General features: G+C 36.5%; 2 protein-coding genes across 6 annotated transcripts in view; one reads left to right on the top strand and one right to left on the bottom strand.

The window, feature by feature from the left end:
• LOC5564596 (neurogenic protein mastermind) overlaps positions 1 to 14324 on the top strand; it is a 426767-nt gene that overhangs the window by 160634 nt on the left and 251809 nt on the right. The window lies entirely within an intron of this gene.
• Positions 13536 to 14301, bottom strand: LOC110677778 (serine protease inhibitor Kazal-type 1-like). The gene has a single exon (XM_021849177.1). The coding sequence runs from the start codon at positions 14223 to 14225 to the stop codon at positions 13908 to 13910; it is 318 nt and encodes a 105-aa protein (XP_021704869.1). The 5' UTR covers positions 14226 to 14301; the 3' UTR covers positions 13536 to 13907.

Here is a 14324-nt window from a genome sequence, read left to right as displayed (position 1 = left end):
AAGCTATTAAAATAGAATTATAAGCTAGAAACTAGAAGCTAGAAGTAAGAAGCTAGAACCTAGAAGCTAGAAGCAATAAGCTAGAAGCTGGAAGCTAGATGTTAGAAGTTAGAAGCTGGAATCTAGAAGATAGAAGCTAGAAGCTAGAAGCTAGAATCTAGAAGCTAGAATCTAGAAGCTAGAAGCCAGAATCCAGAAGCCAGACACTAGAAGCTAGAATCTAGAAGTTATAAGCTAGAAGCTAGAAGTTAGAAGCTAGAATCTAGGAGCTAGAAAGCAGAAGCTAGAATCAAGAAGTTATAAGCTAGAATCAAGAAGCTGGTATCTAGAAGTCAGAAGCTAGAAGTTATAAGCTAGAAGCTAGAAGTTAGAAGCTAGAAGCTAGAAGCAAGAAGCTAAAAGCTAAAAGCTAGAAGCAAGAAGATAGAAGCTATGATCTAGAAGCTAGAATCTAGAAGTTAGAAGATAGAAAAAAGAAACTAGAAGCTAAAAGATAAAAGCTAGAATCTAGAAGTTAGAATCAAGAAGCTGGTAGTTAGAAGCTAGAATCTAGAATCCAGAAGCCAGACACTAGAAGCTAGAAGCTGGAAGCTAGAAGCTGGAAGCTAGAAGCTAGAAACTAGAAGCTAGAATTTAGAAGCTAGAAGCTAGACGCAAGATGCTAGAAGCTAGAAGCTATAAGCTAGAAGCTAGAAACTAGAAGTTAGAAGCTAGATGCTAGCAGCTAGATGCTAGAAGCAAGAAGCTGGAAGCTAGAAGTAAGAAGTTAGAAGTTATAAGCTAGCAGCTAGAAGTTAGAAGCAGGAAGCTAGAAGCAGGTAGTTAGAAGCTAGAATCTAAAAGCCAGAAGCCAGACACTAGAAGCTAGAAGCTGGAAGCTAGAAACTAGAAACTGGAAGCTAGAATTTAGAAGCTAGAAACTAGACGCAAGATGCTAGAAGCTAGAAGCTATAAGTTAGAAGCTAGAAACTAGAATTTAGAAGCTAGATGCTAGCAGCTAGAAGCTAGAAGCTGGAAGCAAGACGCTAGAATCTAGAAGCTAGAAAGTAGAAGCTATAATCTAGAAGCTAGAATCTAGAAGTTACGGACTTAAAACATACGTGAGTTAGAATTTGTAAATTTTATGTACCCAAAACTGTGAAATTTATTCTAAGCACAATAGGTAGCAATTTTAAGAAGTTTACATATTTTGAAGACAGTCTTGGGGCTGTCTTCAAAATATGTAAACTTCTTAAAATTGCTACCTATTGTGCTAATGATTTTGGTAGAATGGTATTGAGCTGAGCAGCTGGTTTAAGTTTTGTCTGTAGCTAGAAGGCTACATCTCTTAGTAGATTTGTAAGTTCATATAAATCCCCAGATCCAAAAATATTTTCATGAGTGAAGCTTCTTGTGAACTTGAAAGCTGTTTTTGAATTTTTGGCGAGCATCTTCTTCTTATTTCTGGCGTTACGTCCCCACTGGGACAGAGCCTGCTTCTTAGCTCAGTGTTCTTATGAGCACTTCCACAGTTATTAACTGAGAGCTTACCATGCCAATGACCATTTTTACATGATACTTTATGCCCTGGGAAGTCGAGAAAATTTCCAACCCGAAAAGATCCTCGACCGGTGGGATTCGAACCCACGACCCTCAAATTGGTCTTGCTGAATAGCTGCGCGTTTACCGCTACGGCTATCTGGGCCCCTGGCGAGCATGTTTCGGAGAAATTCACGGAGGAACCCTTATCTAACTTGACAACTCTTCAACAAACTCTTTGAAACTTGATCGAAACGTTAAACTTGATCAAACGTTAAACAATAAACGTAGTCTTAAGTTCCACATCAGCATAGTTTAGCCTATTGGATAGAAGGAAAGTTTCGATAGGAACGTTATCCGAACCTTTTGTAACTTGAAAGTAAAGTTTATCATAGGAATCTAATACGGCAATACGATTGCTTGTATATATGTATATTTTTTTATTAATTCACTATTGTAACCATGCGTACCAGAGAGACAACCAGTGGTAAACATGTCTGCTGAACCGGGACAAAAACAAAACAAAATGCTCGCGAGCATCAGAGTGCTGATTTACTCGCATCTGTCGTGCTCACGAACAAACGAAGCTAAAGTGATTCGTGGTCGTGTTCGGAGCTATTCAGAGTCAATTGCGCTTTTGGGGAAAAAAGCTATTTCTTCTCCGAGATTTCTGGTTTACAAGGGTTTCTGACTGCAAACTGGCAGTTCATTGTCAATTTTCCATTAAACCATAATAAATCTCACTTTGTTCGGTTCCTCACGAGTAAATGTTCACGATCTTTTTGCAATTTCTTTTTGCATGTTTACCGGAGCAGGCGGATGCAAACTTACTCACACGAAGCCTGTTCGCGAGTCTATCATGTTTGTTTTGAGTTGGTTTACACTCGTGAGGTACTTCTCACGATGCGAACATTTCCAACACTGGAGAAAACAGCTGTTGTAAGCATATATTGTGTGAAAACAGATTTACATTATCTGATCAAATTTGTATCCAGGTCAAAATGCTTCGAAAAGATGCATCACAGCATACAAGCAGCCTTTTAAAATTCTTGAATAAATTAAATAATTTGAAAAATGAGAGTAGTAGTTTGTAAACTAGCTTCCACATCCAGAGTCCCTATACATAATCAATAACCGATGGATCGAAATTTTGAAAACGTTTTACATTGAATTAAATTATCACAACAACAAGTAATGTTATGGTGATGAAATTGCAATGCCCATGCAATCATGCTAGTACCGAATGTCCCAAAGAATACGGAATAAACATTTAAGGGTTCATTAGCATCAACTCAACACTGATGTCGGTCGCAAGGGCCGTCGTCTGTCGATTTCGGGTGACGAAACCCTGCTAACGAAGCTGAGGGGTGCATTTGTGAGTAGCTTTCCCGTTAGCAATCGAGCGGAATAATGTTATGCGCCCGTACAGGCACAACCGACCAGAATCAGATAACATTATTATAACATATTTCTGTCAATAACAGTTAAACATAACGGAAGTTGATATAATTTTGTTTGTAATTTTGTTATAATTTTGGCTTTGTTCTTAATTTTTGTTTTTGCGACACATTTAAAACAAGTTTTGTTGTATTTTTGACATTGTATTTGTAAGTTTGTTTTAAATAGCATCCAGTTATGAACAGTAATCAGGGGAACACATTCTGTTATAATCGTGTTTCTGCCGTCTGATCGGGTTAACCCCTGAATAATTCACCTAGCGGTGATTACACGAAACGTTGTCATACGCACACTCGTCAATCTGAATCGACTGGCGTAAGAAAAGCGACTCTCATAGGCTTTCGACAATTTCGTTTTCATAATGAAATGAAACCCTTTCAGAACGGCCCAATTGTACAGCGGGGGGAAAAGCATGAAAACAGTCAGAGCACCTAAAAGTGGTGGGAGTGGGAAATGAAGACCGTACGGAGAACAATCGCACTCTTGATTGGGCTTTATCGCTTTTGAATATTGTTTGTTTTATGCTGTTTGTTTAAAGTTCGGTTGAATTACGTGACATTTTTCTCCCGAGGAAGAAAATATCATTAAAGGTTCACGCCTTATGCGTTTCAGACAGGGACAGAACATGCTCTCCTCAGCAGATTTTATGACGAAATTTCTGTCTCCGATTGCAAAGCCCCCCACCTTGGGAAGCTGTTCGCTCACACCGAACTAAGTGGGCGAACGACGTTAGGGATAAACTTTCTATTACCTACGATGTCACCCCACTATGGGCCAAAAGCCAAATTTTGTAACAAACTTTAAAAAAAAATTGTTTTCTACTAAAAAATATGAGATATATTTTTCATTATTGGGAACCAGAGTTGCTCGATGTCACTATCAATGCTTAAAATTTGCTGATTTGTACATGCCGACTGCGATACAAATCGGATCATTCCATATCACATCAACATCATGCTGTCTACTCCATCAGCAGTGCAGTGATGACGATAGACTATGGATATCACTGATGGGGTAAATTTAGCTTTAAATTAAGCAGATAAAATGGCAATTTATCAGTACGATATTTTCGATAGTGTTGCAGATAGATTGAAACTATGCATTGGTCACTGAAAAACAATAATAGCATGGATAATGACCACGTGATCACTCATTCTGCTGTGATTTTGATCTAGAGTGCGATGTCGCATCACTGCTGTTGGTTGTCAAATCGAAGTGATATTGATAGCTCGCAAGTGATATTGATAGTTTTAGACCATCAGCCATCAGCTGATATGATTGATATTAGGCAACTCTGATTGGGAACATGTGTGGTTGTATACCGATGATTTCATTCGATTTTTTACAGAATTCTATTGCAGTTTATTGAGTTGAACTTTGTTTGAACTGTTAAACTTCAATTTTAAGAAAATATGGCAGGGATAAATAATGTGTCTTTGGTGAGCAAACTTAGTGTACAGTATGGCCCATAAAAAAAATGCGAAAAATGTTTGAACGTGAATATAGCATCCATAAGCGTTATTTTCGTTGTTTTTGTGAGTGAATGTTATTTCTGATTACTGTAGTATATTCTGACATAACTTCGCTATATAGGTCAATTTTTATCAGATTTTTCTTACTGTCCTAAATAATGTAATAAAGTAAAGAAGTTTAATGGTTTTGTCCGCTCAAAAACATTCAAGCAGTGTGTGAACCGTTGGCAGCGCAACGCCTGATGGTATTGATGCTGCTGCTGCTTCGTGTTTTGGTTGACTGGCAGAATCAATGAACTGTGGTAAATTGTGATCACAGTTCCCAAGCCTGGTCTCTACTGACCCAGATATGAAACAATTCTATGATATAGGCGAATGCTGGAGACAAGGCCTGTGAAGAATCTCACGCCATCGTTGATGTTTTAGAAGCTTTCATAACAAAGATATCGAACTCGAAGACCGCATGATATAATTTAAAGGTATGCTTCACATTCCTCTCTAGTAAGGTGAAAGTAACAGATAAAAATCATGTCCAAAGCAAAAATACTGAGTACAAATAGATTGAACAATACAAATGATGAATAACATTTATGTTTCGTTCACAACTTTTGTATAAAAACTATCATAAAACATGACAAGACTATTTTCGCATTTTTTATGGGCCATACTGTATATTACATATAAGCAATTCTCGATGAAACCACTGAAACATCGTTAGCATTTCAATTTTATACCACTGATTGCTAGTATATGCTGAAACTAGAGGGTTATCGTTTCGGTTTTCGCAATCGGTGGACCCCTCGTACGCCAGCTAGCTAAACAGTTGCGAAAAAGCCCATTTTTTTTAAATAAATCTTTCGTATTTCATCACGTGATATGTCTCATATTCCCCTGGATCACAAAGCAAACTTAGTTTCATCGTATAGAGCTAGGCTGTAGCTTTCATTTGAAGCTTAAGAAATTAAGGCCATTTTGAATTTCATCAGAAAAACAGTTTTTTCACCATTGGCGCACCGCTCGTTTAGATTCAGAGATCGTCATCAGAAAGCTGAAAAAAAAATTGTTCTACTACTACTTTCTGGCACTCCTTCAGGGATCTCTCCAGTGTTACTTCTACGATGTTTTCTTTGCAAATTCTCTCAAGAATTCTTCCAGCGATCTCTCCAGGGATGCTTAGATGAAGTTCTCATGGATGTAACCAAAGGGGGGGAGGGGCGTTACCCCCACCTGGCTGATGGGAAAAATTAAAACAAACTGGTTTGCTACATAGGTGGTAATGTTTTTTTTTTTCAATTTTAAAGAGACGGTCTTCAGAATTCATGTTTACATAAAATTGCATCATGATAATTTTTTTTGAAAATTTTAGGAAATCGATTAAAATTAGACCTCTGCCAAAGATCTTAAAAAACTTCATTTGAAAGTTCTATCAACAGTCCGCAGTGTACCGTTTTGACTCATATTCCGAACACCTAAGGCCAACAGTGACTTCAAATGCGTCTGATTGACATAAATTGTCTGATATTTGTGTAAATTTTAATTTCTTCGCAAAGTCTAACTGTTAGCTGTTAAGTGTACCTTTGATAATGTTGATTTACTTAGTTTTAATATTGGTTTTACTTAAAAGTATGGAACAACATTTTGATTCATATGCCGAACACTGTGTTCATTCTGTCTCATACGAACACCTTGATTCAAATTTCAAACAGCACGAATAAATCGTATTCAAACGAATAATTTCGCAAATAAATTTATCTGAGCTTGTTCTACTGGTCTAATGAACTAATGAATCATCACTACTTTCGCGAATTGAATTATATTGGAGACGTTAAAATTGAATTGCAATTGACTACATGTCCTTGTCATTGACATATTTCAGCGAAACATTTCAACCAAAACGCCATACAAAAACCGAGTGTTCAGAATATGAGTCTTTTCCGAAGTTGATACAATATGGTATCTCGCGAAAAAAAATTCTAGATGGATTTGTTAGAGCTACTTGAGAAAATCGTTTTTTCTCTAATCTTCATTCAATACATCCTTCTGGTTTTATTTTTATAGTTATGCCCCTTCTAATCTACAGTAACTACAGAATCTGAAGAATATTTCTCAAAATATTACTTCCTGAATTACATAAGTTTCTGCAAGAGGTATGCTCTAAAAAATATGCCTAGATAAATCCTTGCAGGACTTCCTGAAAACAATTCTGAAGTAGTTTTAGAAGAAACTCTTGAAGAAGTTTTTGGATGAACTTTCTGGAAGAATCTTTAAAATTATGCTCCAAAAAATAAGAAGGGCTTATGAGGAAGTACTTGTTAGGAGTGTCCAAAGGAATCCATAGAGTAGCTCTAATATGCCCCTATGTTGAAATTTCTGTGGTCTACGAGTAACTCTTGATTCATGGAATAGTTGTTGGTGTTAATTCTGTAAGAATTTCAGAAAGATTTTTTTTAAATGTCAATAGAGTTCTACAGTTTTTTAATGATAAGAACTTCTGGAGAAATCTTTAGATTTTTTCACCAAAAATTTCCAAAGAATTCCTTCAAAGTGATCGAAAGCAGCATTTTTAATTGAATTGTGAAACATGTATGGCAGAGTACCAGTAAAAATACATGGAGTAATGTCGAAAGGAATCCCACAAACATAACTTGATAAAACTCAAGAGAAATTTTTTAAACATTTCCAAATTTATTTTGAAATAAACATTGACAGTTTCCTTGGGAGAATCACTACACAAATTCTAAAAGTTATTCCTGAAGAAATTCAAGACTAAGTTAGTTTCATTGATTAATCTATCATTTTTCCTAAAATTTCTTCAAAAATTTCCTTCCGTTATCCTTTTTTAAAGAGATTCTTAGGACTCCCTTAAAAAATTTCTAGAAAAATCTTTGTATGGCTCGTTGAATAAATTCCAGAGTAGTTTCTGGGATGATCTATCGAAAAAATCCACTTTGAATTTTTGAAAGAATTCTATAGCAAATCTTCGGAGTAATATCTGATAGGACATATGATATATGAATGGGGGCGACGCAGGGAGATTTAATTAATTTGGGAGTGTTGTTGAATATCTCGTACAGAAAGTACGAAGACAGTAGGAGTAGGGAATTATCCTTTTAGTTAAGAACCTTTTGAACTTGACATTATATAAATCTTGAGGGATGATAATGGAACCTTTCGAACATATGATTCTCTAGATTCTGATGATTTCAAAGGTTGGTGTCTTGGGGAGAGTTGTTCAAGGCTGACATTAAGCTACGGAATTCCGCCACCAGGTAGTGCTAGTGACATGAAGCTTTTGTTTTGCGTATATTTCAGGATCCTGGCCACTTAAAGAAATTACATATTCGGCGAAACTGTTCAACAGCTCAAGGGCCATGATTATTCAAACTAAGAGATTTGAGGTTTTGCCACCAGGTGGCGCTAGTGAGAATTAAACTTTGTGTTGCGGATATCTTTCTTAGTGGCCATGATCCTCAAATATATTCGCAAAAAAATAGTTTCATGCTCACTAGCGCCACCTGGTGGCACAATCTTGAATTTCATGGCTCAAACAATGATGACGAATCTTGCAATGTGGTCAGGATCCTGAGATAACCCGAAATAAAAGTTTCATGCTCACTAGCCACTGGTGGCTAGATTTTGAAACTTATGGCTTTTATTAACTTTAATGCCAAACATCGGTCATGGAATAATTCTCAAAGTAATTCCAACGGCAGAATTTTATTTGATGAGTGCTCTTCAGGATATTTCTCAATTCAATACCCTGATAGCTCTACATGTTCTTCTTCTTCTAGAAATCCATCTGCGATTGATTTGGTCTTAACCGACTCTAGTCATCTTTGTAGCCAATTAGTTACTCATGCTGATTTTGATTCTGATCATGTGCCTGTTACATTTCAAATATCCCATGAAGCGATTCTCAATCCTATCAGCTCCACTTTTAATTATTTACGAGCCGACTGGAATACATATGAAACGTATGTTGACTCTAATCTTGATGTTAACATTTCTTTAGAAACTAAACTTGATATTGACAATGCTCTTGAAACTTTAACAAATTCCATTTTTGAAGCCAGAAGCATTGCAATTCCAAAATGTGAAGTAAAATTTGAATCCGTGATTATATACGATGAGCTTAAACTCATGATCCGTCTTAAAAACGTGAGGAGAAGGCAATGCACTCGTGATCCTGCTATGAAAATTATATGGCAGGATTTGCAGAAAGTAATCAAGAAACGTTTTGCAGATTTAAGAAACTAAAATTTTGAAAATAAAATTTCTCAATTGGACCCTGGCTCTAAGCCCTTTTGGAAATTATCTAAAATCTTGAAAAAACCTCAGAAGCCAATACCGGCATTGAAAGAGGAAAACAAATTATTACTAACTAATTACGAAAAAGCTCAAAAACTTGCTATGCAGTTTGAAAGTGCGCACAATTTCAATTTGGGACTTACTAGTCCAATTGAAAATCAAGTTACTCAGGAGTTCGAAAATATTCTCAATCAAGATAACGTTTTCGAAAATGCCTGGGAGACTGATTTGGAAGAAGTGAGAACTATTATTAAAAAATTCAAAAATATGAAAGCTCCTGGCGATGATAGAATTTTCTACATCCTCATCAAGAAACTTCCAGAAAGTAGCTTATCATTTTTAGTTGATATATTCAACAAATGTTTCAATTAGCCTATTTTCCTGACAAATGGAAAAATGCTAAGGTTGTTCCAATTTTAAAACCAGACATAAATCCTGCAGAAGCTTCTAGCTATCGTCCAATCAGTTTGCTTTCCTCCATCAGTAAACTTTTTGAAAAGGTTATTTTGAACAGAATGATGGCCCACATCAACGAAAATTCAATTTTTGCCAATGAACAGTTCGGATTCCGCAATGGACATTCGACCACTCATCAACTTTTACGTGTAACAAATTTGATCCGTTTCAACAAATCTGAAGGCTATTCTACTGGTCTTGCTCTTCTAGACATAGAAAAAGCATTCGACAGCGTTTGGCATGAAGGTTTGATCGTAAAATTGAATAACTTTAATTTTCCAACATACATTGTTAGAATAATTCAAAGTTATCTGTCAAATCGTACACTTCAGGTTAATCATCAGAACTCCAGATATGGAAGACATCCTGTAAGAGCTGGTGTTCCCCAAGGCAGCATTTTGGGACCAATATTATACAATATTTTCACATCTGACTTACCTGAGTTAGGATGTCAAAAATCTTTGTTTGCGGATGACACAGGCCTCTCCGCCAAAGGCCGAAGCCTGCGTGTCATCTGTAGTCGATTGCAAAAAAGTTTGGATATTTTTTCTTCATACTTGTAAAAATGGAAGATTTCTCCTAATGCTTCCAAAACTCAACTAATAATATTCCCACATAAACCAAAAGCTCTTTATTTGAAACCTTCAAGTAGACATGTTGTCACGCTGAGAGGGGTTCTAATAAATTGGTCAGATGAAGTTAAGTATCTAGAGCTCATGCTAGATAAGAATTTAACTTTCAAAAATCACATTGAGGGCATTCAAGTCAAATCTAACAAATATGTAAAATGTCTCTATCCACTTATTAATAGAAAATCAAAACTTTGTCTTAAGAACAAGCTTTTGATATTCAAACAAATTTTCAGGCCAGTCATGTTGTATGCTGTACCAATATGGACTAGCTGTTGTAATACCAGATAGAAAGCTCTGCAGAGAATTCAAAATGAAATTTAGAAAATGATTCTGAGGCTTCCTCCCTGGTATAGTACCAATGAGTTACATAGAATATCCAATGTTAAAACATTGGAACAAATGTCAAGAAAAAATAATTTCAGGCAAAAATCGTTATAATTTTCCATTACTACGATTAATGCGTTATAAGTTATAATTGTAAATTGAAAACGTGTTTTTTTTTCTCTTATAAACAGGTGAAATCAACTCACCTGTAAAAAGTCAGAACAGCTACGGCAAATGAAATGTAATATGTTGTTAACAAAATGTTAATAAAATCTTAGATTTGTTTTACCAAATTAGGATGATAGTGTTGTCTAATAACACAGAACACCTAGATATAAGAAATAATGAATGTAATGTTTGGAATAATACTAATGAAAAAATTAAAAAAAAAAAGGGGTTTTGTTATGATAGCGTTTGAGCTACTGATTATCAGAGCCGAAGACTTTTCAGGATTCTGAAATATCAGAAAAACAAAACTTCGATGCCTACTTGCGCCGCCTGGTGGCAGAATTCCGCATTTCAATGACCAGCGCATGTTACTTTTCAATATACCGAACAATTTTGCTGATCGTCATGACCCATTGATTATTTTTTAAGATGATCAATGTAAAAACGGTCGTTAATGTGAATTTCTGTCGAAAAAACCGCCGTAAAAAAAGGTTGGAGTGTATGATAGTTTTGAAATTTTAGGTTTCCCATACATTCGATTTTTGGTCAAAAAATAACATAAAAATAGGCACAACAAAGTTCCCGGTGACAGATAGTCAGCTATTTATAATATCCAGTATTGGACAAAACATTTGCAACTTTTTTTTCTGTACAAATGCATAAACTTTGCTAGGCTAGATCGCAGTTATTTATAGACCAAGTTGAAGGAAATTTTAACAGCACGTTAAAGATAACTCGAATTTCAACATATATTTCCGAGCGAATTTTCCAATCCCGAATTCAAAAACAAACACGGTTTGACTTAAATGATTGTTTTGATGATTTTCGATAATCTAGGTAACATTAAAAGTAGAAGAAATAGCTTTATGGTATCTTCTTCAAAGTAAATTTATACATGATGAACAAGTTTGCAGCAGACAGTTTGTGTGTAGAGTTATACTAGTTTTTGTTTATAAATTTTTGTTTCGTTCATGAATTTCCGTTAAAAACTTTACTGTAATCAAATTGTTGAAACTTTTGAGATGGTGATTAGAAAAATCATTTCGAACTATATGTCAAAATCAAAGTTATGTCTGACGTGCTGTCAAATTGGTCTATAATTAGCTGAGATCTAGCCTGCTAAAATTGATCATTGCGTACGAAAAAAACAAAAAAGTTGCGTATGTATTGTCCAATACTGGAGTGTGTTAGTGATTCAAATATTGATCAAATGAATAAAATGTCCATTTAGAAATAAAAACAACATATCTGACAACACTTCAATTTTATGTTTGATTGAAAAATTTATGTCGTCCGTTCAAGTTGTTGATTCAAAATTGAAAAATGAAATATTTCCGTAAAAAATGATGGGCCACACTGCTTTTGCTTGTATAACTCTTAAAGAGCCCAAAATGGTTAAGCCCAAAGACAATGTTCTTGACTAGCGTTTCATACAAAAAACGCAACAGAAGAGGTTAATGTGGCTCAACTACTGATTAAAGAGAAAGTAAATACAGAGAGCCTATCAATGATAGATAGATCCTTTTGAAAAGTAGAACGAGAAATCGATTTTTTTAATCGAAAACACTAATTTGTTGGAAAATGTATATACAGTTTCGAAAGGATATTTGGAAACACTGTATAACAAACAATTTTTTTTCTGGGCTTCTTAAACCATTTCCTTCAAAAATGCTGAGAGTATTTTTTTCTTGTGTTCAAAAGTAGTAGAGGTACAAATTTAACCCTTAAAATCTCGGGACGAACCTTGAATTTTATAAGGCTACAATTCAGAGACCAGTCGATCAATTAATTAATTAATTAATCAATTTATCCGCTAGGGGGCGCTAGTAACAATTAATTGTATCTTAATTCCTTATCAACTAAAAGATTAATATATTTGACAAAGCTGTTAAGCAGATCAAGGACTATCCGGTGGTGAAGAGTTTGATTAGGAATTCAAACGCAAGATGGTCCTAATGAAGACAAAATTTCTACGGAAAAACACTACAATAACCGTTTTTAATGAAAGAATTCATGATCCTAAATAGTGTTCCAACTTCAGTTTTGAATGCATCTTAATCACTTCAGTCATGACTTTTGTGTATACTGTCAACTGTCCCTTACTTGATATTTCGTAGCTCGATATCGAGTTAGAGAACCATACAAAACGTTGGTTTTCATTGCTACCATGATGGTAGCCTTGGATCGCTTTTGCACTGGTTCAATGTTCTATAACTCGATACCTCCCCATCTGAATGATCCCCCCAATATCGACTTATGGAGTGTTGACTGTATTTTAATTGTATTGCTTTTAGGTTGAGTTTTGTTCATTATGAAAGCGCTTAGAATTTAGTCCCAATTTTCAACCTCTGGCCCATAGTGCACCCTTTTGGCCTTGGTGGGAGGCGGCAGAGCAGTGGCGGCGTAGCTTCGAAGCTCCGGGAACCGAGCTAGATTCGTGTGAAATTCCGACTACGCCAGTTTCGGGTGGGGGGAGATTGTTTAATGCAAATATTTGCCAAGGTACTTTCGAGAGTGGCTTTGGTAGGTGACCACCGGACCTAAGCTCAATGGGGAGGCGGTCAAGAGAATGGATTTTGCCAAAGCACGTTCGAGTACAACTTCTCCGCTCCATAATGGCACACACCCGCATCGAAAGTGCTTTTTAGCGATTTTTGCCTGGGAAGCTTGGTATGCGAGAGAGGATGGGGGAGACAAAGCTTGTCTTGTTTCATTCAGAAGCTGCTTTATTGGCAACAACGGTTACTATTAGAGTGCTCCGGATTAAAGGCATGAATGGAATGAGCTTAATGGTACAGGAGCGAATGCGACGAACTTTTGTAGTGCAGAGTGTATGTGCTTTTCTTAAATTTGGGAGGAAACGGAAAGTTTCGCTTCTGGGAAGCTCTTCATGCTCTCTAGATCGAGTGTTCGATGGAATGAGAGTGTTAAATACCCTTGAGCTTTAGGTTGGCAGATTTTTGCAAGTCTATTTGAAGCATATGAACTTGCTTTCCAGTGCATTGTAAAGGCAAGCAGATAGGTATGAAAGTTTATTTATCAAGATGTGTTTCAACAGAAACACCATAAGATTCAAATCAACAGAAAAACGATGCCGAATGATTGACCTTTTGCGCACCAAAAGACACCTTCCAATATAGAAGAGAGTGGCTTCTCATGACCTATCAAGGTTTGATTAGCAAAATCAAACGAAAATAAAAGTAGTTCCACCCATATTTATTCAAAATATCCTATCGCGTGTGCCATCTTTAACCTAGAGATCACCTAAATGCCGTAAAAAATGTTCAATTCAGTTGTTTGGAAACTATTTTTAACCATATCTTTGGAGATAACCGGATTAGCCGTGTTCAGTCGATGTACGGAGAAATTTTTGTGTGTAAAAATAGAAATTGATATACGATTCGCGGATTATTTCCATAAAAATACTTGTCTCCGAAACACTGATCAAAAATTTATTCAACAAAGCCTCCAGCCACCCAATTTCGTCGACCATTCGGCTTCCAAACTCCTACAATTCCATCACTCAGCGAACTGTCAACTTTAGCGAAACGGCACCAGCCTCCCGCCGTCATCAGCATTTCCCCTTCTTGGCCACGGTCAGCTTCGTGTCAGCACGTTTAGCCGAACACTCAAGCAACCATTGGTTGCCGTAGGTTTGCCCGTCGCTGCCACAAACCGGTTCCAGTATCATGGGAACCATGCAGATCGTTTCCTTGATGGACCGATTCGAGTGGTGGCTCAGCGTGCTCAGCAATGTGTAGAAACGGTTCAGTTCATCTTGTACGGTTAGGTTTTTGCGAGGCGGTGGCGATGGTGGCGCTCCTTCGATAACTAACGTCGTCGTCGTCACTACGAGCAGAATTAGCAGCGAGAGCGATATGGAGCCCATTTCTTGTGGTTTCACGACGTCAACTGTGAAGCGGTGGAGATAAACTGAACGCAATGCAGACTTCACGCGAACTAAGAAAATGAGGTTTTTATGAAATTA

This window comes from Aedes aegypti, chromosome 3 (genome assembly GCF_002204515.2).
Source record: "Aedes aegypti strain LVP_AGWG chromosome 3, AaegL5.0 Primary Assembly, whole genome shotgun sequence".
In the NCBI taxonomy this organism is placed as follows: domain Eukaryota; kingdom Metazoa; phylum Arthropoda; class Insecta; order Diptera; family Culicidae; genus Aedes; species Aedes aegypti.
The sequence above is the reverse complement of the archived record's forward strand: the minus strand, read 5'-3'. Positions and strand labels throughout refer to the sequence as shown.

Excerpts from the sequence above, each read along its gene's own strand:
- LOC110677778 (XM_021849177.1), bottom strand. The coding sequence starts at position 14,225 with ATGGGCTCCATATCGCTCTCGCTGCTAATTCTGCTCGTAGTGACGACG.